General features: G+C 47.4%; 1 protein-coding gene across 9 annotated transcripts in view; it reads right to left on the bottom strand.

Annotated features, from left to right (window-relative positions):
- SLC15A4 (solute carrier family 15 member 4) overlaps positions 1–23,734 on the bottom strand; it is a 120,371-nt gene that overhangs the window by 46,406 nt on the left and 50,231 nt on the right. The window contains exon 8 of one of the 9 annotated variants that reach the window (XM_019942158.3): positions 807–2,700. The exons of 5 other annotated variants lie outside the window; for them this stretch is intronic. In XM_019942158.3, the coding sequence (XP_019797717.1) occupies positions 2,678–2,700 (23 nt within the window). In that variant the 3' untranslated portion in view covers positions 807–2,677. Of the gene's footprint in view, positions 1–806; positions 2,701–8,962; positions 9,390–11,841; positions 12,590–12,619; positions 13,749–23,734 lie in introns of those variants that run through there. 3 more of the 9 variants (XM_073789925.1, XM_019942145.3, XM_019942164.3) reach the window with 3 other exon arrangements.

The raw sequence follows: 23,734 nt of genomic DNA, 5'->3' as shown, positions 1-23,734 counted from the left end.
CTCAATATCTTGTAATAACCTATAATGGAAAAGAATCTGAAAAAGAATAAATATATATGTATGTATAACTGAATCACTTTGCTGTACACTTGAAACTAACACAGAGAATTCCCTGGTGGTCCAGTGTTTAGGACTCGGCACTGTCACTGCCAGGGGCCTGAGTCTGATCTCTGGGTGGGAAACTAACATCCCACAAGCCATGCCACATGGCCAAAAACAAAAAGAAACTAACGCAACATTGTAAATCAATTATATTTCAATAAAACTTTTTTTTTTAAGTCCAAGTAAAAATCTCTTTGAACCTAGGTAGTTAAGCCTTGCCAAACGATCATGTAAGAGTGAGGACAGAGTAAGTTCATTTTCAGATCTGAAAAGACTCCCAAACCGAGCACATTATTGAAGATGTAAGTTGTGGATGAAAATGAGGGTGAAAAGCCCAAAGATGTGGGACCCAAGAAATGGGAGAACCAATCAGGGCGTCCACTGGAAAGAAAACTGCAGAATCTCTGCAGTAGCGGGAGGGAGCATTCATTCCAATTAAGCAAGAGGTCAGTGCCTCACTGGGGAATTTCTTCAAGAAGAAAAATGGAAGGATTTATTTCAGGAGATGGAATGAGGGGAAAACTGGAAGATCTTAGCAACAGGATGTACATGTACAGCTTTTTACATGTCAATCATAGCTCAATAAAGTAGTGTTTAAAAAAAATAAGAAGGAGGACTTCCCTGGTGTCTCAGTGGTTAAGAATCCTCCTGCCAATGCAGGGGACACAGGTTCGAGCCCTGGTCCGGGAAGATTCCACATGCCGCAGAGCAGCTAAGCCCATGCGCCACAACTACTGAGCCTGCGCTCTAGAGCCTGCATGCCACAACTACTGAGCCCACGTGCCACAACTACTGAGCCCACGTGCCACAACTACTGAAGCCCACGCACCTAGAGCCCATGGTCTGCAACAAGAGAAGCCACCGCAATGAGAAGCCCACGCACTGCAACGAAGAGTAGCCCCGCTCGCTGCAGGTAGAGAAAGCCCGCGTGCAGCAGTGAAGACCCAACGCAGCGAAAAAAAAGAAAAAAAAAAGGAAAACAGGTATTCACACAAAAACTTGTATATGAATGTTCATATCATCGCTATTTACAATAGCTAAAAGATGAAAGCAACCCAAATGTCCATCAACAGATCAATAGATGAACAAAATGTCCACACAATGGAATATTAAACAGCCATGAAAAGAAATCCGATTCTGATACATGCTACGACATGGATGAACCTTGAAACTATGATGTCAATTGAAAGAAGGCAGACTCAAAAGGACTTACATTGTATGATTCCATTTATAGGAAGTCAAGAATAAGCAAAACCATAGAGACAGAAATTAAGTAGTTGTTGCTTGGGGCTGAGGAAAATGGGGACAAGAAAGCCAAAGGGTATGGGGTTTCTTTGGGGGGGGAGTGACGAAAATGTTCTAAAATTGATTGTGGTGACGGTTGCCCAACTCTGTGGATACAGTGAAAACCACTGAATTGTACACTTTAAAAAAAGAAGAAAAGCTGACTGACTCAGGGCACCTACTAGCTGAGTGGCCGTTAGCAAATTCCTCAATGACTTTTATCCTCAGTTTGCTCAGCTGTAAAATGGGAGGATGCCTGACTTCAATGTCACTGAGAAGATTTTTCTCATCTTGCGCAGGCAAAACACTTAGCGCAGCACCCAGTTCTTCTAAGTGACGCAGTGGAGAGCGATGTTAAAACGGAGCAGGACCCTATGATCCATGCCCCTACCCCCATGTCCTCAGCCTGCCTTTTGTCTGTGGAAAAACTTTAGCCAAAGGATAAGTTTAATCAGAGAAGTGAGAAACTGTAGAAACAAAGGAAAACAGTCCAACAAGACTAAATTATAATAGTTTAGTCACTAAGCATAGTCAAGGACCTTTAGTTCCTCCTCAAGGGCTATAGATAATATTCTGAGCCATGTCCTAGGAGCTGTTTTGCAGATACTGAAACCCCCATCAGGTGGAAGATGTTAACTGCGTGATGACCAGACTATAGCCATGACATAAGCTGCCACAATTCTGAGAACTGGTCTCAAAGAAATGGAGACAAACTGACCCTGGAACTGAAGATTAACTGTACCTAAAACAATCAAGATGACACTGGTCAGACCACTGATGACCAGTTTCAAGATGCCTGTCGGAGCTACCTGTGCTGGTTCTGCATGTAGCCCCCTCCCTCCGTCTATAAAAGCGCTTGCCCACCTATTGGGCTGGGGTGGGTCTGCCTTTGGACAGGCATCCGCCCTTCTCCCTGCCCCCCATCCAAAATAAAGCAAACTTTCCTTTCCACCAACCTGGCCTCTTTATTGGCTTTTGAGCAGCGAGTAGGACCCCACTTTCGGTTACAATGTTATTAGTAAAATTCCTAATTTCAACAACTACGAATCACTTGTTTGTTCTTTTTTCTTTATTGTGTTGAGACTAGATCAGAAGATGCGAAGGTGGGTCCCAGGAATACAGGCATGTCTATGGGCTGGGAATTTTCTTTGAGGATCCGTGTTCAGCAAATTCTACCATTTCGTCCTTGTTCCTGGGAAGAAAGATTGAAGGAGAGGTACCTCCCACGGGACTTGTCAGACGCCGGTGCCCGGCTGGCTCAGGTTGACAAGTGGAGCGCGTGTCTGCTGTACTAGTTTCCACTTTGCTGGGAGCCTGCAAAGGGGAATGCACTGTTTGCTAATGTTTCAGTTTTCGCAAATGATCAAACTCAGCTCTCCCTCAAGAGCAGAAAAATCAACCTCAGTTCAGTGCACCCTTGGCCCAAATTGTCAACTCGGGGTCTTTTGATCCATCAGAAAGACCTTTTCCATCAGAAAGGACGGTTTTCTGCTTCTCCCTTGTGAAGAGACCTATACCCTCTTGGGGAAACCGCTGATTTTTCCATCAGTAGCGCAGGCTGATGTTTTCCCCCTTTCTTTAGCTCTGCAAACGATTAATCCGGCAAGAGATGTGGTGGTCTTCTATGAGCTGACCACCTTCGACTGGACTGATAGCCCATGAATTTTGGCCACTGCCTCCCAGCCATGCTCATCACTGAATGAGTGTGACAGGCAGATACGATCATGTTCTAGGTCAAGGAGATCTGAGAAGGCCATTTAAATGACCCAGCTGTGAGAAGAGGTCTCCAAAACCAGGAGACCAGACCATTAGCTTTAGCAGTGAGCAAACAGAAAGCCCAGCAGTACCCTCACACCTAGGCAAGGTAGGCCCCACACTGCACAGGTCCCCTGTCTGGCTTTCCTCTGCCTGTGTATTATTACAGACCTGGATCCCTCCCAGGGAAGGAGGCTATTATGGGATGAATTGTATCCTCCCCCAGATTCATATGTTGAAGCCCTAACCCCCAATCTCTCAGAATGTGTTTGTATTCAAAGATAGGACCTTTAAAGAGAAGATTGAGTTAAATGAGGCTCTTAGGTTGGGCCCTACTCCAACGTGACTGGTGTCCTTATAAGGAGAGACAATCTGGTCAAAGAGACACCAGGGGTGGGCACACACAGAGGGACGACGACATGAAGACCGGGCAAGAAGGAGGCTGTCTGCAAAGCAAGGAGAGAGGCCTCAGAGGAAACCAAACCTGTCAAGACCTTGATCTTGGACTTGCAGCCTCCAGAACTGTGAAGAGATTAACTTTTTTTTTTTGGCCGCACGACGTGGCATGTGGGATCTTAGTTCTCCAACCAGGGATTGAACTCGTGCCCCCTGCAGTGGAAGCGTGGAAAAATCAACCTCAGTTCAGTGCACCCTTGGCCCAAACTATCAACTCCGGATATTCTGGTCAATCAAAAAGAGCTTTTCTATCAGAAACGACGGTTTTCTTCTTCTCCCTTGTGAAGAGAACTATACCCTCTCTGGGAAACTGCTGCTTTTCCCATCAAAGCAGCGTCCTAACCACTGGACCACCAGGGAATTCCCAAGAAATTAATTTTTGTGGTTTAACCCAGCCAGCCTTTGGTATTTTGTTTGGCAGCCTGAGGAAATTAATGCCAATGGGACATGCCCACTGGGAGCTTGGGGCTCCCCTCTGGACCATATTCCAGGTATATGGACCACAGGATCCCTTGCACAATGGCCCCGGGCCCACTTCCAGGCCAGCCAGGGCCTCTACTTGAGGCCAACCTCTGAAGGGAAGACCAGAAAGCCTGTGTGCCCAGCCCTGAGCCTGGGGGCCGCTGTCTGCAGAGGGTCTAAGGAAAGGTTGCTTCTGCAGGACAGGTGGCCATGTGTGTGCGGGTAAGTCTCTGTAAGTTTGGGAGAGGGATGTGGGAAGGAAGAGGTGGGGGAGGACCGTGGGCCAGGTGTCGGGGGCTGAATTTCCCTGTTCAGACATTTTCTGCACGTGACTACGAAGAATCTAAGGCTGTTCAATCAAGCCTGGCTCTCTGGGTTGTTTTGAAGCGTCAGAGCTGGGGGACGGCACACATTTCATTTAATAATTAGCCTGATCGGTAACTTTGAAACATTTATACATGGTATGTGGACCACCGTGAACGTTGCTTTGGGGCCCTACAAATGTTGGGGTCAGGCCAATAGCATCCAACCAACACGGGAGTTGAGTTGGGGACCCCCTGGCCTTGGGCAGCCACATTCTCAACCTTCTGATACTTAGGGAGGGTGAGTGGCGTGTGGATTCTCTCAAGCCGCCTTTTCCATCCTCTTAAACAGAGAGTCAGCCCAACATACCCATCTCTGGGGAGTTACAAGTGATATGTGCTGAAGTCATTTTTGAAAATACGAACCAGGGATGCTCATTCAGGAGCAGGGCACAAAAGCAGGATTTCAGCCAAGGAGGTGGGTCTCGTTGGAAAGAGCTGACCTCTCTGCGGTTTGCGTTCTTAGCCAAGTGGGGTTGCCATGGAAACCCTTTTTCAGGCCCCCTGGGCTGTATTCAGGTCCTTGTCACCCATGATGTCCAAATGTTTATTTGATGAAAAATTTTAATGTGTTCTAAGTATTCGGAGGCTGCTCCCTGCATAATTGCTGTCCATGTAAAAGGGCACAGTGTTCCCTGTGTTTCCAGTTCAAAGTGTAACTGTGCCTTTTTTCAGGAACAAGTTCAGCCACATGTTCAGAGACATGGCCCCAAAACAGACGGTCAGAGTTCTTTTTCCTCTGCTTCTGGGTATTGTCCAGTTGGCCTCTGGAGTAAGGCCCTGGCTTCCGTGGGCTTTATTCAAGGTTTCCTTCTGGGAGAAGGGAGGACAGATTATAAAATGAGGGGGGCTTTCCCAGCAGAAATATTTCCTGCACATATGTCAGGGATCATACCTGGAATCTGTTCAGTCCCCAGTGCCGGCTTCAGGATGGTTTCTGTAAGCATCATAGAAACCGAGAGAGGAAATAATGACTCTCCCTTGGAAGCACAAACTTGAGTGTAAATATTAAACTTTTGGTGAACTGGCAAAAATAAAATCAATTCCCAGATCGTACAGAGCCTTCAGTCCATACCCCTGTGTGTGGGAAACCAGCTCTCAGAGGAGATCTATGAGCTTGAAAAATGAAGCCAAATGTGGCTTTGGACCCAGGACAGCTTTGCCCAAGGTCAAGTCCAGGTATGTCTTCATTTGGATGGTGTTTAATGACACCAGTGCCTGATTCATTCATTATAATCTGAAAGAAACTTGACGATGCTACTAGCAGAGAGCTGGAAAATTGAGTGGAAGAGAACACACCTAAGAACAACAGAATTTCAAAATTTGAGGGTCAAACAAGATAAAAAAAAAAGGAGACAAGGAGGGGAACAAAGAATGGGAAGTATGGCCTGATTTCTGTGGCAGGAAAGACTCTTTTGGTTTCGAGCAATAGGAAATCCAACACAAAATGGTTTAAGAGAGAAAAGGAGGGGTATGGCTAGAAAAATTAAAAGTCAGGTATAGCTGAATCCAGGGACTCCAATTGTCGTCACTCTCTCGGGCTCTCAGTTCTGCCTTTCTCTGTGGTAACTCCATGCCCAGGCAGGCAGAATGATGGCCACCAGGAGAGCCAGACTTGATGTTTCAACCTCTCAGTACCTCCAGTGAAAAGAACCATTCTTTCTGCTAACCATTCAGACAGAATACTCGGAACTGAATCCCTTTAGACCATTGTATTATGTATGTGTTTATCAAGCCATCAATGTGTCCAAGACTGTTCAATGCTCTAGTTGCCTGGGTCAAATGCCTACCTCCAGAGCCAAGGAAAACTCATAGACTAAATGTGGACTCAGTCCCCCGCACCCCCAGATTATATGGTTTTGTTAACAGAAGAAGAAGTAATAGATGCAGGGCTGGGAAAAGACAAGATGAAGACGGCCCAGCTTTAGCAAACAACCTAGCGCTCAGAGCATCAGTGCCCTACAGGGGCCACGACCTTGCTGACCTGTGAACCCAGCACTGGTCATAAATGACTCCTTATGTGTTTGCTTCCTCTGCTCGACCAGCACCTGGAGAACAGACACAATTTTGAACAACTGCATCTCATTCACTGCTGGCCCTGTATACTCCACACACAGGCATTAAGAAAATGCTTGTGTGTCTGGAGAGAGGATTCAGAAGTTGCTGAACAGGAGTGAACATATATTTTGTCATTTCTTCTTGCCTTAGCTAACATGTGTGTGGTTTCGATATCTTGTCTTTAAGAAAGTGGCAAATCCCTCGTCACTCTCCTTCTCTTCATCCCCACCACTCTGCTAGCCAAAGGTGCTAGAAAAAGATAACGAGATCTTGGATATGACATAAATACACGGGGTCTGGGGTGGATGGCTCTGAGATGTTGTTGGATCCGTCAAGTGGAAGTTCTGCACATCCTTGCCGGGGCAGCGCTGGAAAAGCTGATAGAGTTGCGTTCAGCCTTCACTGGAGCAGATAACAACCTCTCCAAACAGAGAGTAAATCAACAGCAGCTCAAGGCTGGGTTTTCCTGGTCCAGAGGCAGAAAGTGTGAATCATGTTCTCCTCTCTGATTCCCTTTTATGTCTCTGCAGACATCGGTGCAGAAGAACCAGCAAAGGAAACGGTGCATTTGGAGAGCAGTCCACCTGCCCCGTGGAGATGAGTATGTGTAAGGCGACAATGTCACTTACTGAACCAGCAGGACCCTGACACACATTTTATACCGTTTTTCTGCAAGAATCAAGATGGCATAAAATCGGGCTAACTTCTCAGGGTTTTCCTTTGCTAAATTTACACACACACACACACACACACACCAGCTTCCCAGCTAGCACAGCCTCTACAGTGCCACACAGTAACAAATAAGCAAAAGAAGAGACAGCAGTCCAGCAGCCAAAAGTAATACTTTAAGAGTAGCTTTCGTTGGGGACTTCCCTGGCCGTCCAGTGGTTAAGACTGTGCTTCCACTGCAGGGGTTTGATCCCTGATTGGGGAACTAAGATCCCATATTCGGGATCTTTGTCCTGCAAAAAAATAAATAAATAAAGAGTAGCTTTCATTAAGATCAAGTTTCTTGGTCACAAGTATCAGAAGTTGGCTGTAGCTACTGAGCTCAGAAAAGCGTCCTGCAAGGCTGCTGGGGAGCTCACAGAACCCTGGGCAGGACAAGAGAAGCAGCATGGAAGCTGCAACTCCAAGCACCACGTCCAACATCACACGGCAGACCCAGCCAGACGCAGAAACTGACACTGCTATTGCTGGCCCGCCGAGCCCCAGAGAAGACCCTCAGCTGGTGCAGACCTCCCCGTCCCCTTGGGGATTCCACCTCTGCCCCAGGAACATGTCCCTACATCACTGAGAAAGGACTAGAGCTACTCACACCGCCAACAGCTAAACCTCGCTTCAGGCAAAAGGACCAACAAAAATGGCAGCGCTAGGCTGAGCTATGTTCACGATGCCCACATTGGAACTCAAGTTGCATCTGGGTGAATCTCATTGACTCAGCTCAAGTGCATGTCCACATGGGGAGAGGCAGCGCCTGGAGTCCTGGAGCATCTCTGTGTGTCCTTGCTGCAAGGATTACCATTCCCTGATTCGGAGCACTCTCAGTAGCTAGTCACATAGGCAACTGAGAGGGTCAGGGTGCCCGTGGAGGGACCAATGGGCAGCTGCTCAAGCCCCATGTGTGCTACCGAAGGCACCCTTGGCACCCGGCTGCAGTGTAACCCACGGTGTGTGCAGCTTCCAGCTTTGTGGGATTTGGGCGGTAAACCCGGCACTCCGAGGCAGACATTCATGTTGCCCCCCATGCTGTGGCTGGTCAATTCCTTCCTGTCACCCATGACTCCAGAACCATTAAGTCTTTTTTCTTCCAGTTTTGTTTTTTTTTTTTTTTTTTTTTTTTTTATGGCTGTGTTGCGTCTTCGTTTCTGTGCGAGGGCTTTCTCTAGTTGCGGCAAGCGGGGGCCACTCTTCATCGCAGTGCGCGGGCCTCTCACTTTCGCGGCCTCTCTTGTTGCGGAGCACAGGCTCCAGACGCGCAGGCTCAGTAATTGTGGCTCGTGGGCCCAGTTGCTCCGCAGCATGTGGGATCTTCCCAGACCAGGGCTCGAACCCACGTCCCCTGCATTGGCAGGCAGATTCTCAACCACCAGGGAAGCCCTCTTCCAGTTTTATTGAGATATAATGGACATACAGCCCCGTGTAAGTTTAAGGTGTACAGCAAAATGTCGTTACATACATCATGAAATGATTATCTCAAGTTCAGTGAACATCCATCATCTCATATCGATACAAAATTACAGAAAGAGAAGGAAATGTTTCCTTAGATGAGAACTCTTAGGGTTTGCACTCTTAGCAGCTTTCATATGTAACATACAGCCGTGTTCATTATAATTGTCATGTTGCCTCTTACATCCCTAGCCCTTATTTCCAATTCCCCCTCCCCCCAACCCCTGCCTCTGGTGATCTGATCTTTTTTTTTTTTTAGCAGATATTCATTTTTAATTATTATTTATTTATTTATTTATTTTTGCTGTGTTTGGTCCTCGTTTCTGTGCGAGGGCTTTCTCCAGTTGCGGCAAGCGGGGGCCACTCTTCATCGCGGCGCGTGGGCCTCTCACTATCGCGGCCTCTCTTGTTGCGGAGCACAGGCCCCAGACGTGCAGGCTCAGTAGTGTGGCTCACGGGCCTAGTTGCTCCGCGGCATGTGGGATCTTCCCAGACCAGGGCTCGAACCCGTGTCCCCTGCATTGGCAGGCAGACTCTCAACCGCTGCGCCACCAGGGAAGCCCCAAGCTGATCTCTTTTTCTGTGAGTTTCTTTGTTTTTGACCATTAAGCCTTGTTGTCTACTTTTGGTGACCTCAGAGTTGTGGGAAACCGACCTGCTTTCCTGCCTCATCATCAGCTTCAGGGTCTTGGTTCTGCTTATTCTCTGTGAGGTTGGGGTTCTTCCCTGACAGTCGGCACCCTGCAACAAGACGGGAGGTGGAGGGCCCAGAGGCTCAGACTCTGACTTCTCAAATGGGAAAATGAGACTCAAATATGAGAATTTCTCTGTGAGAGGCAGATTAAAGACATCCCCACCCTAAACCCTGGAACCTGAGAATATGTTACCTTCATGGCAAAAGGAGCTTTGCAGATGTGATTCAGTGGAGGACCCTGAGATGGGATGAGTATCCTGGATTATCCAGGTGGACCCAGTGTCATCACAGGGGTCCTTAACAGTCGAAGAGGGAGACAGATGTCACTCAGAGGAAGATGTGACAGCTGTCACAAGGCACAGAGAGATGCAACATTGCTGGCTTAGAAGGCGGAGGAGGGGCCGGAAACCAAGGAATGCCTCAGCCTCCCAAAGCTGGAAGAGAAGAAAACAGACCCTGCCCAGAGCTTCCAGAAGGAACCAGCCCGGCTGACACCTTGGTTTCTTAGCTCAGCAAAAGTCATTGCCGACTTCTGACCTACTGAACTGTAAAATAATGAATTTGTGTTTGTTTCAAGGCAGTTTCATTTGTGGTAATTTGTTACAGCAGCGATAGGAAACTAATACATTCCCTAAACGTACAAAGACTGTTCAAAAGATAATGAGCACGGAAAAAAAAAAAAAAAAGACAGGAAAGAGGAGACACAGGACAACGCTGTGCAGGGTCTGAGGTGGACAGGACAGGGCAGTGACATTCTGGAAGGTGTCCTTGCCTTGTGTCCACTGAAAAAAAATACAAAACGTGAGAGTTGTGAGTTAAGTTTTATTTGGGGGCAACATGAGGATGACAGCCCAGGAGACAGCCTCTCAGGAGCGCCGAGGAACTGCTCCGCAGAGGTTGGGGGCCGGGGGTCAGTAGATAAGTGACTCTGGTGAGGGGGTGCGTGCAGTCGAGCACACATCTTGGCAGAAGGTGGCTGCGCGTCACGAGGAGCAGGTGTCTCCATTAATGATGTTAGTGCTTTTCTAGGCATGAGGAAATACTAGAATTGGGCTCTTAACGTCTTCCCCTGAAAATCTCTAACTATCTGAAGACCTGTTCTGCCAGTTTTCCCCAGAGCACCGAGGGCCTCCTTCCTGATCTCCACCCAGAGCTCCTTTCAGGGGGTGTTGAAGGTCAGCGGCTGCAGTGGCCAGTGACTTCACCCTTGTAGACCAGATGGCGAGTGACCGTTTTTGGTCACTTGCTGCAAAGGGAAATGTAAGAAGAGACCCAGGCAATGAAGACTCAGTTCGTCAAAACTCAGTCTGGGCTCTCGTCTCTGCTCCATCTCTGTATCCTTCTCCTTGGTAAAGCTCCTCTACGACCTCACGATGATGTAAATGGGTGTCTCTCTGCCGCAACCTCTCCTCTGAGCCCCAGAAACTAAAGTCCCCTGCACTTGGCCCTTTTCCTTTCCAACCATCCTGGGAACTTGGCTGGAAAAAGTAGAACTCTCCTGAAATGGAAGATGATGGGGGTGAAAAACAACAAAAATTCCTTATTCGGAGGTAGGGGTGAGAGTTGTGATCTGAAAGCTTTGAAATACATTTTGCCTTTGCTTTATGGAATTGAAAAAAGTGGTAAAAAAAGATTATTGGGGCTTCCCTGGTGGCGCAGTGGTTGAGAGTCCGCCTGCCGATGCAGGGGACACGGGTTCGTGCCCCGGTCCGGGAAGATCCCACATGCCGCGGAGCGGCTGGGTCCGTGAGCCATGGCCGCTGGGCCTGCGCGTCCGGAGCCTGTGCTCCGCAACGGGAGAGGCCACAACAGTGAGAGGCCCGCGTACCGCAAAAAAAAAAAAAAAAAAAGATGACAACATGGTGATATGGCCGGTATAGTCCCTGCACTGCTTGTGCTCTCGTAAAAGCACAGGTTTTTGCTGGTCCAAAGGGACCGGACCCACTTGGAGGGCAACTTAGGAACAGCTCCAAGGGTGAAAGCGCAGGGGGTTCTTTCCGGGTGGTGAAAATGGGCATGGATTATGACAATGATGGCACAATTCTGCGGATATACCAAAACCGTATTGACTCCAGTTCCACTCTAAAAAGTATAAAAAGGCATTTGAACGTGCGTAGCCCTCCTCCACTCTTCTGTACCACAGAACACAGAATACAGTTTGGCTACTTTATCTGGGTTCCCAAGAGTGGGATATTCACTAACACCATTTTCAGCGCATGGGAGAAAAGTTCATTTATTACATACAATGGATGCCTTAGGCCAGGCAGAAGGCGTAATTCTCATGGAAACCCTGGTGGAGAAAGTGGTGGGTATCTGAAATGCTGGAAAACTGGGGATGGCCTAGAAGTTTCGCCAAAGGGATAATGGTTGAATCAATTCATTTGTCTAATGCACTAGCCTGCAGCTATTAAACAGAATAACATAGATGCAGAGAGACTGATACACAGATATTTCCATGATCAACAGCTAAATTTAAAAGAAAATTGCACCATAATGTGATACCGCTTCACACCCACTAGAATGACATTTATTTAAAAAGACAGATTAAAACAAGTCTTGGCAAGGTGGTAGAGAGATTGGAACACATACACTGCTAATAGGAATGTAAACTCTGACAGCTGCTTTGGAAAACAGTCTGACAGTTCCTCAAATGCTCAGACGTAGAGCTACCATATGACCCAGCAATTCTACTCCTAGGTATACACCCAATGGAAAGGAAAACATATGTCCTCTTAAAAATGTGTACATGAATGTTCATAGCAAATGTTTTTCATAATAGCCAAATGTGTTTACAAAGTGTAAATTACCCAAGTGTCCATCCACTGATGAAGGAACAAAAAGTGGTGTAACCATACAATGGAATATTACTCACCCATAAAAAAGGAACGGAGGGCTAAAACCTGCTATCACACGTGTGAATCTTGAAAACGTGGTGCTGAGGGAAAGAAACCAGGAACGGGGACTTCCCTGGCAGTCCAGTGGTTAGAACTCTGCACTTCCACTGGAGGGGGCAAGGGCTCGATCCCTGGTCAGGGAACTAAGATCCTTCATGCCACGCAGTGTGGCCAAAAAATGAAAAATTAAAAAAAAAAGAAACCAGGTGCAAGAGGTCACATAGGGTGTGATTCCATTTCCATGAAATGTCCCGCGTAGGCAAATCCACAGAGACAGAGTGCGGGCTAGTAGTCGTCAGGGCCCTGGGAGAGGGGCGCAGGGAGTGGCTGCTGCTGATTACAAGGTGTCTTTCCTGGGTGGTGAAAATGGGCATGGATTACGGTGCTGGTTGCACAACTCTGTAAACACACTAAAAGCCGTCAAATTGTACTCTTTAAATGGATTCACTGTATGATATCTGAAGTATATCTCGATAAAGCAAGCAACAAAGTTGCAGGGGAGGGACTTCCCTGGCATTTGCCGCAAGTGGCAAAACTTCACTCTTTTTTATGTCTGAGTAGTATTCCATTGTGTGTGTGTGTGTATACACACACACACACACACACACACACACACACCCCACATCTTCTTTATCCATTCATCTGTCGATGGACATTTAGTTTGCTTCCACGTCTTGGGTATTGTAAACAGCACTGCAGTGAACAGTGGGGTGCGTGTGTCTTTTCGAATTAGAGTTTAGGTCTTTTCCAGATATATGGCCAGGAGAGGGACTGCTGGATTATATGGTAGCTCTATTTTTAGATTTTTTAAGGAACCTCCGTACTGTTTAGAAAGATTTTTTAAAAGTAAGACAAATAACAACATCAAGATTATAATTTAATTTTAGCCAAAGTAATCGTCATAATCTGTATACAGCTAAAGCATGCAAAGGAGGTTATAATCTGTACTAGTCATTGTCTCTTGATGGGCTAGGGTGAGACGTGGCAAGGTACTCTCATTTTCTACTTTATATATGTTTTCATTGTTTAAATTTTTACAGCAAGCAGGTACTGTCTGAGAACAAAAAAATTGAGATGGGGATTTGTTTTTCATTTAATTTTTATTTTATATGGAAGTATAGTTGATTTACAATGTTGTGTTGTTCTAGGTGTCCAGCAAAGTGATTCAGTTATATATATACTCATATCCATTCTTTTTTGCACATTCTTTTCCCATATAAGCTATGACAGGATATTGAGTAGACTTCCTCGTGCTATACAGTGGGTTCTTGTTTGTTATCTATTTATATATATAGTAGTATCTGTGTGCATCTGTTAATCCCAAATTCCTAGTTTATCCCTCTCACCCACCTTTCTGATAGGGGATGTTTTCAACTGCACAGATAAAACCAGTAGCATCCCAGCTGCTGGTCTTCCTGTGCTGTGTGTCCTCAGCTGGGCCACATGCGTCCGAAGCGCCTTGCAGAGCTCACGAACCATCTCTCCATCGCTTCCTTCACAGTGGCGTCGATCCTGAACAGAATTTTGATTTTGGTGACTCGTCCGCCATTCGCCCAAATACCGCATCACCGTCTTTATTCTACGCGCATCGTCGTGTTTCTTCTTTGCGACGTGTCCTTTCGCCCTAGCCCCTAAAAGTCCTTCTCAGAGGTATGAGCCAGGCGCCTCGGTTATAAATTCATCTGGTAAGTCACAGCACACGTGACCCGTCAGCACCGGAACGCCAAATGGTTCTCCAGGGGTCTGAAAATTATGATTCTCTCCACATGTCCGCCCTTCAACAAACCAGCATCCGTACAGACAGGCTCCGACCTTCACAAGTTTGCTGAATGCCAGGGAGGGTCGGGAATATTCCTCGGGCTGACACAGAGCCCAGGGCCCTGATGCTGGCTCAGACGTGATTACATCTTGCAACCAGCATCTTATCCAGGTGATTTGCCGCTGGACTTCTTACTCTTCCCCAGCCTGATAAAACGATGCCGATAGAGCCTTTTCCAATCCCACGGGGGAAAACAGATCTCAGCTGGACCCACCACCGACAGCGAGTTTTGAAAATGAAGCACATTTTTTTCCTTTAAATGAAAGACTTTGTCAAGGTTTATGGTGAAGCAGGTCTAAATAACCTTGTAATTCATTCTCATCAGGGCCCTGGAGTTAAAGTCAATGCGTGAGTAGCCAGGGAGGAAGGTGGGGTCTCCATCATTCCCAGGAACGGACATTTAGATGGAAAGTGGTAAGCGGAGCTGGGGAACATTTTGCACCCAAAGCAAAAGTCGTCTCATTACCAGGTAAGGAAATTTCCCTTGTCTTCCACTATCAATTTTGTCAATGTTGCCAGAAGCAAGAGAAGAGATTTTTGTTGTGGTTCTTATCCAACTCTAAGGAGCACATTTGCTCTGTTGAAGACTGGAACCGAAAGGGATGAGGCTTGAGGGGGAAACAGCTGCCCCTCGGGTTTGGTGGGACGGGCAGGGTGGCCTCATCGGGATCGAGGTCCTTACTCTGCCACCACGTGAAAACGACATCCCGAGATGCGGCCTGGCTCGGACAAGCTTATCACTCAGCGCTCTCCCCAGCCCTTTAAATATTCACTCCACATTTTAAAAACTTCCCTATTAATCCATGCATTCAGTTAAGGACTGTTCTGTGTGTGTGAGCTCATTTCTAGGCAACGAGGGCGCTACAATTAAGAAGACAAAAGCAAACCCCCTGAAGTCATGCATCTTACATTTTCCTGGAGAAAGACAGCGGATAAAGAAGCAACTAAGTAATACCCTTAATAAAAAGTTATATTGTTAGCTGTGCTAACAAGGTGCTGGAAGTTTGAAAACATTGTGTCACGTGAACGAAGCCAGGCACAGAAAGCCGTGCATTAAATGACTCCACTTACATGAAATGTCCCAGAAGAGGCAACTCCAGACACAGAGAGTAAATTGTGCAGCCAGGGGCTGGGAAAGGGGAAACGGGGGGACCGCTGGTGGGTACCTTCTCTGATGATGAGAATGCTCTAAAGTTGACGTGAGGAAGGATGCACACGTCTGTGAATATACGGAAAACCACTGAGCTGTGTATTTTCAAAAGGTGACGTGGGATATATGATATATGATATGATATATGATATATATGATATATGATATCATATGATATATATGATGCCTGCTGTATGTTTTTGCTGAGTAAACGCTGCCCCAGGACAATGTGACTTAGTAACTGCTTATTGCTGATCCTGAGTTCATGGGTCAGCTGGGGGGATTCGGCTGACCTTGGCTGGTCGCTCGCGGGTCTGTGGCCAGCTGGAAAGATGGCTGAGGACTGGTGATGGCCTCACTCACGTGTCTGGTCATTGGCTTGCTGTTGGCTGGGCGAGGGGACGTGAGTGGACCATGCGTCACCTTCCACCGGACTGGTCTGGGCTTGTGCCCATGGTGCCTGCAGGACCCTAAGGAATGGTGTTTGAGGCTTCCGGAGACCTTGGAAGTGACACAGCGTCACTTCCGCTACATCCTGTGAACCAAGGCAAGTCCCCGAAACAGCCCCAAATCAAGAGTCTAGACTCTTGTTTTAACAGCTCACACACCATCTAATTCACTCCTGTGAAGTGTATATTTCAGTGGCTTTTATTCACAGTTCCGCATTCATCACCACGATCACCTTTAGGACACCCTTACTATCCCCCAAAGGAAACCCTTCACCCGTTAACCTCACCCCCTAACCCTCCGATCCCTCACCCCAGCCCTGAGCCATGACTCCTTTCTGTCTCTGTGGATTTGCTTGTTCTGAATATTTCATACAAATGGAATCATACAGTACATGGCCTTTTGTGTCACATTTCTTTCACTTACACGTTTTCAAGGTTCATCTGCGTGGTAGCCTGCATCCCTACTTCAATCTTTTAATTGCTCAACAATATTCCATTATATGGAGGCCCCATATTTAACAGCTATAGACTCCTAGAATATTCTCCACTTCTTTATGGGGGAGCGGCAGAGTCACACTGCAAGGAACACGGATGCAGGATGGGGGAGAATGGAGCCCATTTTTGCCAACAATCTACCCGGCAGCATACATCAGTCCACATAGTTTGGAGAGTGATTCTGCTGAATCTGTGTGAAGTCTGTGTTCCCTTTGTGGCAGACGTGGGTTCCCCGCTCAGCAGTGAGTCCTGCTTCTTTTGTTTGCATCGATCTTGTACAAGTGACAATAAGCCCAGTCTCAGGGGATGAATCATGATTGACCCAAGCCAAGCATGGCAATCCCATTCCTTTTGTCAAAAACTAGTCCAAGGTAGACACGTGACACCCTCTGGCCAATGACGATTAAGTGGAGTCCGCTGGGGGTCTCAGAGAAAGAGCTTCTTCCCTCGTAAAGCAAGAGCTCAGCGCAAGGCCTCTTGGCCTATTTCCCCAAGATCTTTAAGGGCCATTTTGGCCCTGTGCGATTTCTGCCCTTTGCACTATCTACAGAACTCTCATCACGTGTACTGGATTGAGTATCACGCCTCCCCCCAAATTCGTGTCCACCTGGAACCTGAAAATGTGACCTTATTTGGAAATGGGATCTTAGAGATGGAATCACAATAGGATGAGGTCATTCTAGTCTGGGGTGATCACTAATCCAATGACTGACGTCCTTATAAGAAGAGGGAAATTCAGACACAGAGGGACACGGGAGAACACGACGGAATGAGGACAGCAGAGATTAGCCTGATGTGTCTACACACCGAGGACTGCCAGCATCAGGCTGCTAGGAGCCAACCCTGCCACCGCCTCGACTGGACGTTCAGCCTCCAGACTGAGAGGGAGCGAATTTCTGTTGTTTTAAGCCCCTCCGTTGCGATACTTTGTTATGGCAGCCCTACGAAAGTCATGCACCACGAGTTCCAGAATTTTTAAAAAATGAACAAATTCCTTACAGCCAACCACAGGGACAGGAAGTGGGAGCCTGTCTGGGGACTAGAGGTGGAGGCGGGAGGTGGAACGGGAGAGGAGACGGCACTCAGGGCTCCGGACGAGGCTTGCATCACACACTCCCATCCTCACTTTCAAGCCCTCCGTGCCCAGAGCACCCCTTGCTCCCAAGCTCAGCTCACCTGGGATGGGACAGGGTGTTTCTCTGCCAGCGAACAAGTGACCTTCGTCGTGATGACTAGCGTAAAAGCCTCCGGCGTGACCCACTCCCCTCCTCTTGATCGTAGGAAAGAAAATATACAGTGTCTCATTTTAAAGGATTATGGGCCGTGGATGCCCGCTTTCCACGTGTTAGGAGCACATAAAAATGTTGGAGCAATGGAAGTGAGTAACTTGAGGTCTGCATACAATAAAGTAATTTTATTTTCTATTATAAAGCAGTTTGGCTTGAGGTGACAAAAAGATGTTGATATTTGGGAGGACTGGAGTTTCTCCTTCGGTCAAGGACAAGGGTTGGTCTCTGGGAAGTCATTTAATTACCTACGACTGAGGCTCTGGACTGATTCTTCAAGTAAGAGCTTGGATGAGTTTGGACATCCCAGGGAATGGTACCTGTGTGTCATTATTATCATATGATACCCTGAGATTGTGTCTCCAGGGTCGCCACTTAGTTGATCTGTGCATGTGTATGTGCACACACACCCCTCACAGACACGCCTCCCCACATGCAGATGCATACACACAAACACATGCACGTGAACTCACATGCACACACGTAGACACGCAAAGACATGTGCACACACAGATACATGTGCACATGCATATATACACAAATACACACGTGCACACATGCACACACACACACACAAACCTGACATTCATGGTCCCTGCACACACACATATAGATGCAGACACACATGAACACATACACACACATGAACAGTCATGAACACACTCAGATACGCACACTGACACACGTGCACACATACACACACCGCTCTCCCTACCTGACCACAGTCCCCCCGATCTCACCCCCAGTAGGCGTGTTCAGTCTGCTGTGGTGTGGTGGTCTCCTTGGGGTCTGATACTGGGGGTCCCAGGAAAACGTGGACCTCCTGAGGCCCTGCTGCTTCCCTGCTGACTGTGTGGACAACCTCTTAGGGAAGGATCATGAGATGAAACTCCTAGATCCTGACAAACCATGTGGATCCTGTCCCCACCCCTTGCCCTTCTTCCCCGAGCCCTGCCACCCAGGGAACTGTTGCAGGCAGGGACCCTGATTGCAGGGCTAGTAATCTGAGGAACAGAGGAATCACCACGACAGCAGCCGCTGCCCACAGGTGCCGAGAGGTCCGCGGAGAATGTGCTGCTCTGCTTCCCATCAGAGTGGGCCTGGGAGAGGGAGCCCTTCACCTCCCGGTGTAATCAATGCTCTCTTTTCCGCTACTGTCTCTTCCTACCACGAGGGGTCCCTCAGAACACTGCCTTCTTCTGTTGAGGCGATGCTCACGTTGCAACATGACAACGCGGTGATGTTCAGTCCATTCACGTCCTTGTGCCACCATCACCTCCAGAGCGATTCCATCCCACAAAAGAGAAGCCCTGTGCCCACCAGCCCTCCCTCCCTATTCCTCCCCTCTCGGCCCCTGGCACCCATCAGCCTGCTTTCTGTCTCTATTGCAGACCTTTCACGTAAGTGGAATCTTACAGTTCGTGGCCTTCCGTGTCTGGCTTCTTTCACGTAACATCATATTCTTGAAGCTCATGCATGTCGAAGCTTGTATCCGTACTTCAATCCTTCTTATGGCTGAACACTATTCCAGTGTACGGATAGATCACATTGTTTCCATTCATGCACTGATGGGCATTTGGGCTATTTTCACCTTTTGGCTGTTGTGAATAGAGCTGTCTTGAATAGTTGTGTAAACGTTTTCTGTTTGAACACCTGTTTTCCATTCTTTTAGGTAGGAGCCCAGGAATGGAATTGGTGGCTCATATGGTCATTCTGTTTAACTTTTTGAGGGCCTGACAAACTGTTTCAGCCTTTTTATTTAGCTTAAACTTTTAAAATAATTAAATCTAACACAAATACAGAAAGCTAAAAAGACAGAAAAAATTTCAATTTATTATTTAAATTATATTATATAAATTATTATATTAATAAGTAATTAATACACAATTATAAGATGAACAGCCTGGTAACTAGCTGGCATATAACTGGTATACCATCCAACCCAGAAGCCCCCCGTGTATGCCCCCCACAATTATAATTCCACCTGTTCCTTAAGAGTAGCTACTATCTTGACATTTATGCATCATTTTTGTATTTATTTTTATTTTTTATTTTTTGCGGTGCGCGGGCCTCTCACTGCTGTGGCCTCTCCCGTTGCGGAGCACAGGCTCCGGACGCGCAGGCTCAGCGGCCATGGCTCACGGGCCCAGCCGCTCCGCGGCATGTGGGATCTTCCCGGACCGGGGGCACGAGCCCGTGTCCCCTGCATCGGCAGGCGGACTCTCAACCCCTGCGCCACCAGGGAAGCCCAAGAGTGGCACTTTCTTATCGATTAGCGCTCTCAGCAGGGCTGCGGAATGTGTGAACCAGATTGGATTTCCCATCAGCCTTGAGCATCCCCTTAGTGGCAACGCGCTCCCAGGGAGAGAAATCGATGGAGAGGTAATTAAGGATCATGTAGTATCAGGGAAATAATTACGGCGGGGGAGGAGGGCCCCAGACAGTAGTTCTCAGATGTTGTGTCTTGCCAGGTAATTCATCAGCAAACAAAGACGAGAAGATTCCTTTGTGGGAAGGAAGAAAAGTGCTCTCGATATGGCAATCAAAGGAATTAGAGATGGCAACGGAGGCGTCATTATTCCAGGACAGAAACTGCCCTTCGTCACAGAAGGTGCTCAGGAAACCGCATGGGCTTCGCTTGCGCTGAGTGTAGCAGCGTGGGGTGGGATTTAGAGACATCGAGTATCGGTAGAAAACAATCTACTATGTGTGAAGCACATTTCAGATGGAATCCAGGGAGCAGCTGAGCCACCGTCCTCCAGAACGAAGGTTAAATTTGACCCCAATCCTTTTTCATAACCATAAAAGTTTAATCCATCATTTCAGCAAGTTCTTCATCAGTCAGCCCCCAACATCCCTGACCTGCAGCTCTGGCCCTTCCCTAGAGCAGGCCACTCACGATGAACATCTTGGATTCCATCCACACCTGAACAATTTTACTCTTATAGTAGCAAATCTCCAGGTCCTGGTGGCCTAGTGCAGCCCAGATTGGTTTCTTACTCACACTCTCATCCAAGGCAGGAGGGGAAGCCTCCTGTGGACACACTCTACAGAGCATGTGACCTCCAAGATCATCACGGCAAAAGATGAGTGTGGTCACCTGGATACGGGGCCCCCCAGGGATGTAGACATCGAATCCCAGAAACCCCTGAATATGTTTCTCTACGTGGCAAAAAGGACTTTGCAGATGTGACTGGATTTAGCATCATTCTTGGGGATATTATGCTGGATAACGAGGATAAATCTAACGACCGGGGCCCTTATAAAATGGAGGCAGAGGAGACAGATGGCCTGAGAGGGGTGTCGGAGAGATGGACCACAGAAGCAGAGATTAGAATGAGATGTCCATGAACCAAGGAATGCCAGCAGCCTCTGGGGGCAAGGGACAGATTCTCCCCTGGGGCCCCCAGAAGGAACCAGCCCTTGCTGTCACCATGTATCAGTTCGTTACGGCTGCATATGTGTTACCACACACACACAGAGGGAAGACGATGTAAGGACACATGGAGAAGATGGCCGTCTACAAGCCAAGGAGGGAGACCTGGGCAGACTCTCCCTCACAGCCCTCAGAAAACATCAGCCCCGCCGAAACCTTGACTGGACTTGGAGCCTCCAGAATTTCTAGCCCATAAATGTCCGTAGTTGAAGCCACTCCATTTTTTGCCACTCCCGTATTCTCTCGTCAAGGAGGCTTATTCCAAAACTAACCACTGATATGAGCCCTTACAAATGTAATCCTTTAACCAAAGGTCTGGTAGTTGAAAAACCTTTAGGATTGTGGACTCTGAATTGGGAACGGCTAGGCAGTTTTTCAGTCAGGGATTGCTGATCCCCAAAGAAGCCCTGGCAGAGAGCATCAAAATATGGGTTCCACTGACATTCAGTCATAGGCACCTTTCTTCTCTTTTCCCACTCAGGATATCTGGAGACACTTGGCGCGAGTGTCAAAGTGTTTACCACCATCTCAGTATGCTACATGGGCCCAAAGGGGCTGCAGACTCTGGCTCCCTTGCAGTAAACCATGGCTGTGGGGCTGGGTTTCAGCCCACAAAAGGTTAAACCCACATTAAAGCTCTGTGCAGAATTCTGATGGCTGAAAAGATGCTGAGAACTCAGGAGAGGAACAAACCATGAGACAGAAGGAGCCTGGGTTCCTGAATAAATGAGTGATGCAAAGACACACATACAAAAACCTGTATTGAATGATGACGTGGGTACTAAACTTGCATCGCATGTAGGAACTGGATGTTAGGGCTTGTCTGCATTTGCTTGTGATGTTTTTAATACATTTCCACGAATTCTTTAATATTTCTCCCATCAAAAGGAGACGGAGTCAGCAATTCCACTGCTGGGTATATATCCAAAAACCAAAAAAGTAAATCAAAAAGTTCCACGCACCCCAATGTTCATAGCGGCATTATCTACAATTGCCAAGACATGGAAGCAACCTAAATGTCCATCAACAGATGATGGATAAAGACGATGTGAGATAGATAGATATATACACATATATATATATATATATATATATATATATATATATAATGGAATATTACTCAGCCATAAAAAAGAATTAAAATTTGCCATTTGCAGCAACATAGATGGACTTGGAAAGCATTACGCTAAGTGAAATAAGTCAGAGAAAGACAAATACCATGTGATATCCCTTATATATGGAATCTAAAAAATACAACAAACTGGTGAATACAAGAAAAAAGAAACAGACTCACAGATACAGAGAACAAACTAGTGGTTACCAGTGGGGAGGGGGGAGGGGCAAGACAGGGGGAGGGAAATAAGAGGTGCAAACTATTTGGTACAAAATAAGCTACAAGGATATATGGTACAACGTGGGGAGTATAGCCAATATTTTACAGTAACTATACATGGAGTATAACCTTTAAAAATTGTGAATCACTGTACTGTACACCTGTACCTTACATAATATTGTACAGCAAGCGTACTTCAATTGTTTAAAAAAGGAGGTGGAGTCTATTCCCACCTCCTCTCAAATGTGGCCAGTCATAGCAGTTCATTCTAACTGACAGGATGCAGCAGCAGCGACACGGCATGGCTTCTGGGCTTAGGCTAGAAAAGGCACTTCAGGGTCTGCTTGGGTCTCTCCCAGGGCATGTGCCCTTGGGCTCCATCCGCCATGTTGTGAGGAAGCCCAAGCCATGGAGATGCAACCTGGAGGTCCAGCCATACGTGGAGTGAGTGAGTCTCCCCACCAAACAGCCTTCGAGCTACCCCAGCGGAAGCCGAGTGGAGCAGAGATGAGCGCTCCCACGTTAGAGATTCAGGAGCAAAATTAAAGTTTTCTTTACTACACCAAGTACGGAGAAGTCATTTCTAACGCAGCAGTAGAGAAACCAGAACATCACCATAATCAACACACCCCTCTAGCTGGCTTTACCCCTTTTAGGAGGGTTTTTCAAGTGCACATTTGAAAATGGGAAGGGTGGTTGGGACCATCACAGCCACTAGAGGACGCTGCGGCTGCATTTAGTGCAATTATAAGGCTTCTAAGTAAACGTCCTACAACGTGTGGGAAAATCCCGCAAGGTGAAGGTTAGCTGCTCCAAATGTGGAGTGCCGTCCCGTTGAGAAACACCAAATCCGCCTCATTCGTTGGTTGTTTGGAGCTGGAATGGGCTACTGAAAAGTGCATCGCCTGGACTTGGAAACTGGACCGAGGGCCCTTGTCTCTCCATTTTCTGGCCACGGGAGACATGGAGCCCTTTATCTGCTCCCCTCTGTGCTCTCACCAACACCTGCCCTCTCCCTTTTTCTCCCTAAGCCACATGCATTGTTCTTTTCATTCTTCAAACAGACCTAATACATACACGATCCTGTTCTCCCCTCTGCCTGGCGGACTCTTCGCTGGGAAGGGCAAATGGGGACAAGCTTTCTTGGTCTCCCTCCCCTTACTGAGACCTCAGCTCAGAGGCTCTCTCCTCTCTGTAGTTCCCCCCAGTCGCAAGGAGCCCTACTCCCACTCACCATCACATCACCTTGTTTAATTTCCCACGTGGCATTGATCACTCTGTGACGTTATCTGGTTTCAGCTGTTTACTTGTTCACTACCTGTCCAGCTCCCCTACTCCAGCCCCGACTGGATTTTGAGCTCCATGAGAGCTGCCTTTGGGACTGATTTCTTTCCTGCCCATCCCCCAGCGCCTGGCACGTGGCAAAGGCTCAGCAAATATTTGTTGAATGAATGAGAGATGTGTACATTTCTCTGCACCCAAGTTTCTTCTTCAGTTAACTTGGAACAATATTTCTGACCTCCTGGCACT

Source organism: Tursiops truncatus, chromosome 13 (assembly GCF_011762595.2).
Source record: "Tursiops truncatus isolate mTurTru1 chromosome 13, mTurTru1.mat.Y, whole genome shotgun sequence".
NCBI lineage: Eukaryota > Metazoa > Chordata > Mammalia > Artiodactyla > Delphinidae > Tursiops > Tursiops truncatus.
This window is presented reverse-complemented; position numbering and strand designations above follow the sequence as displayed.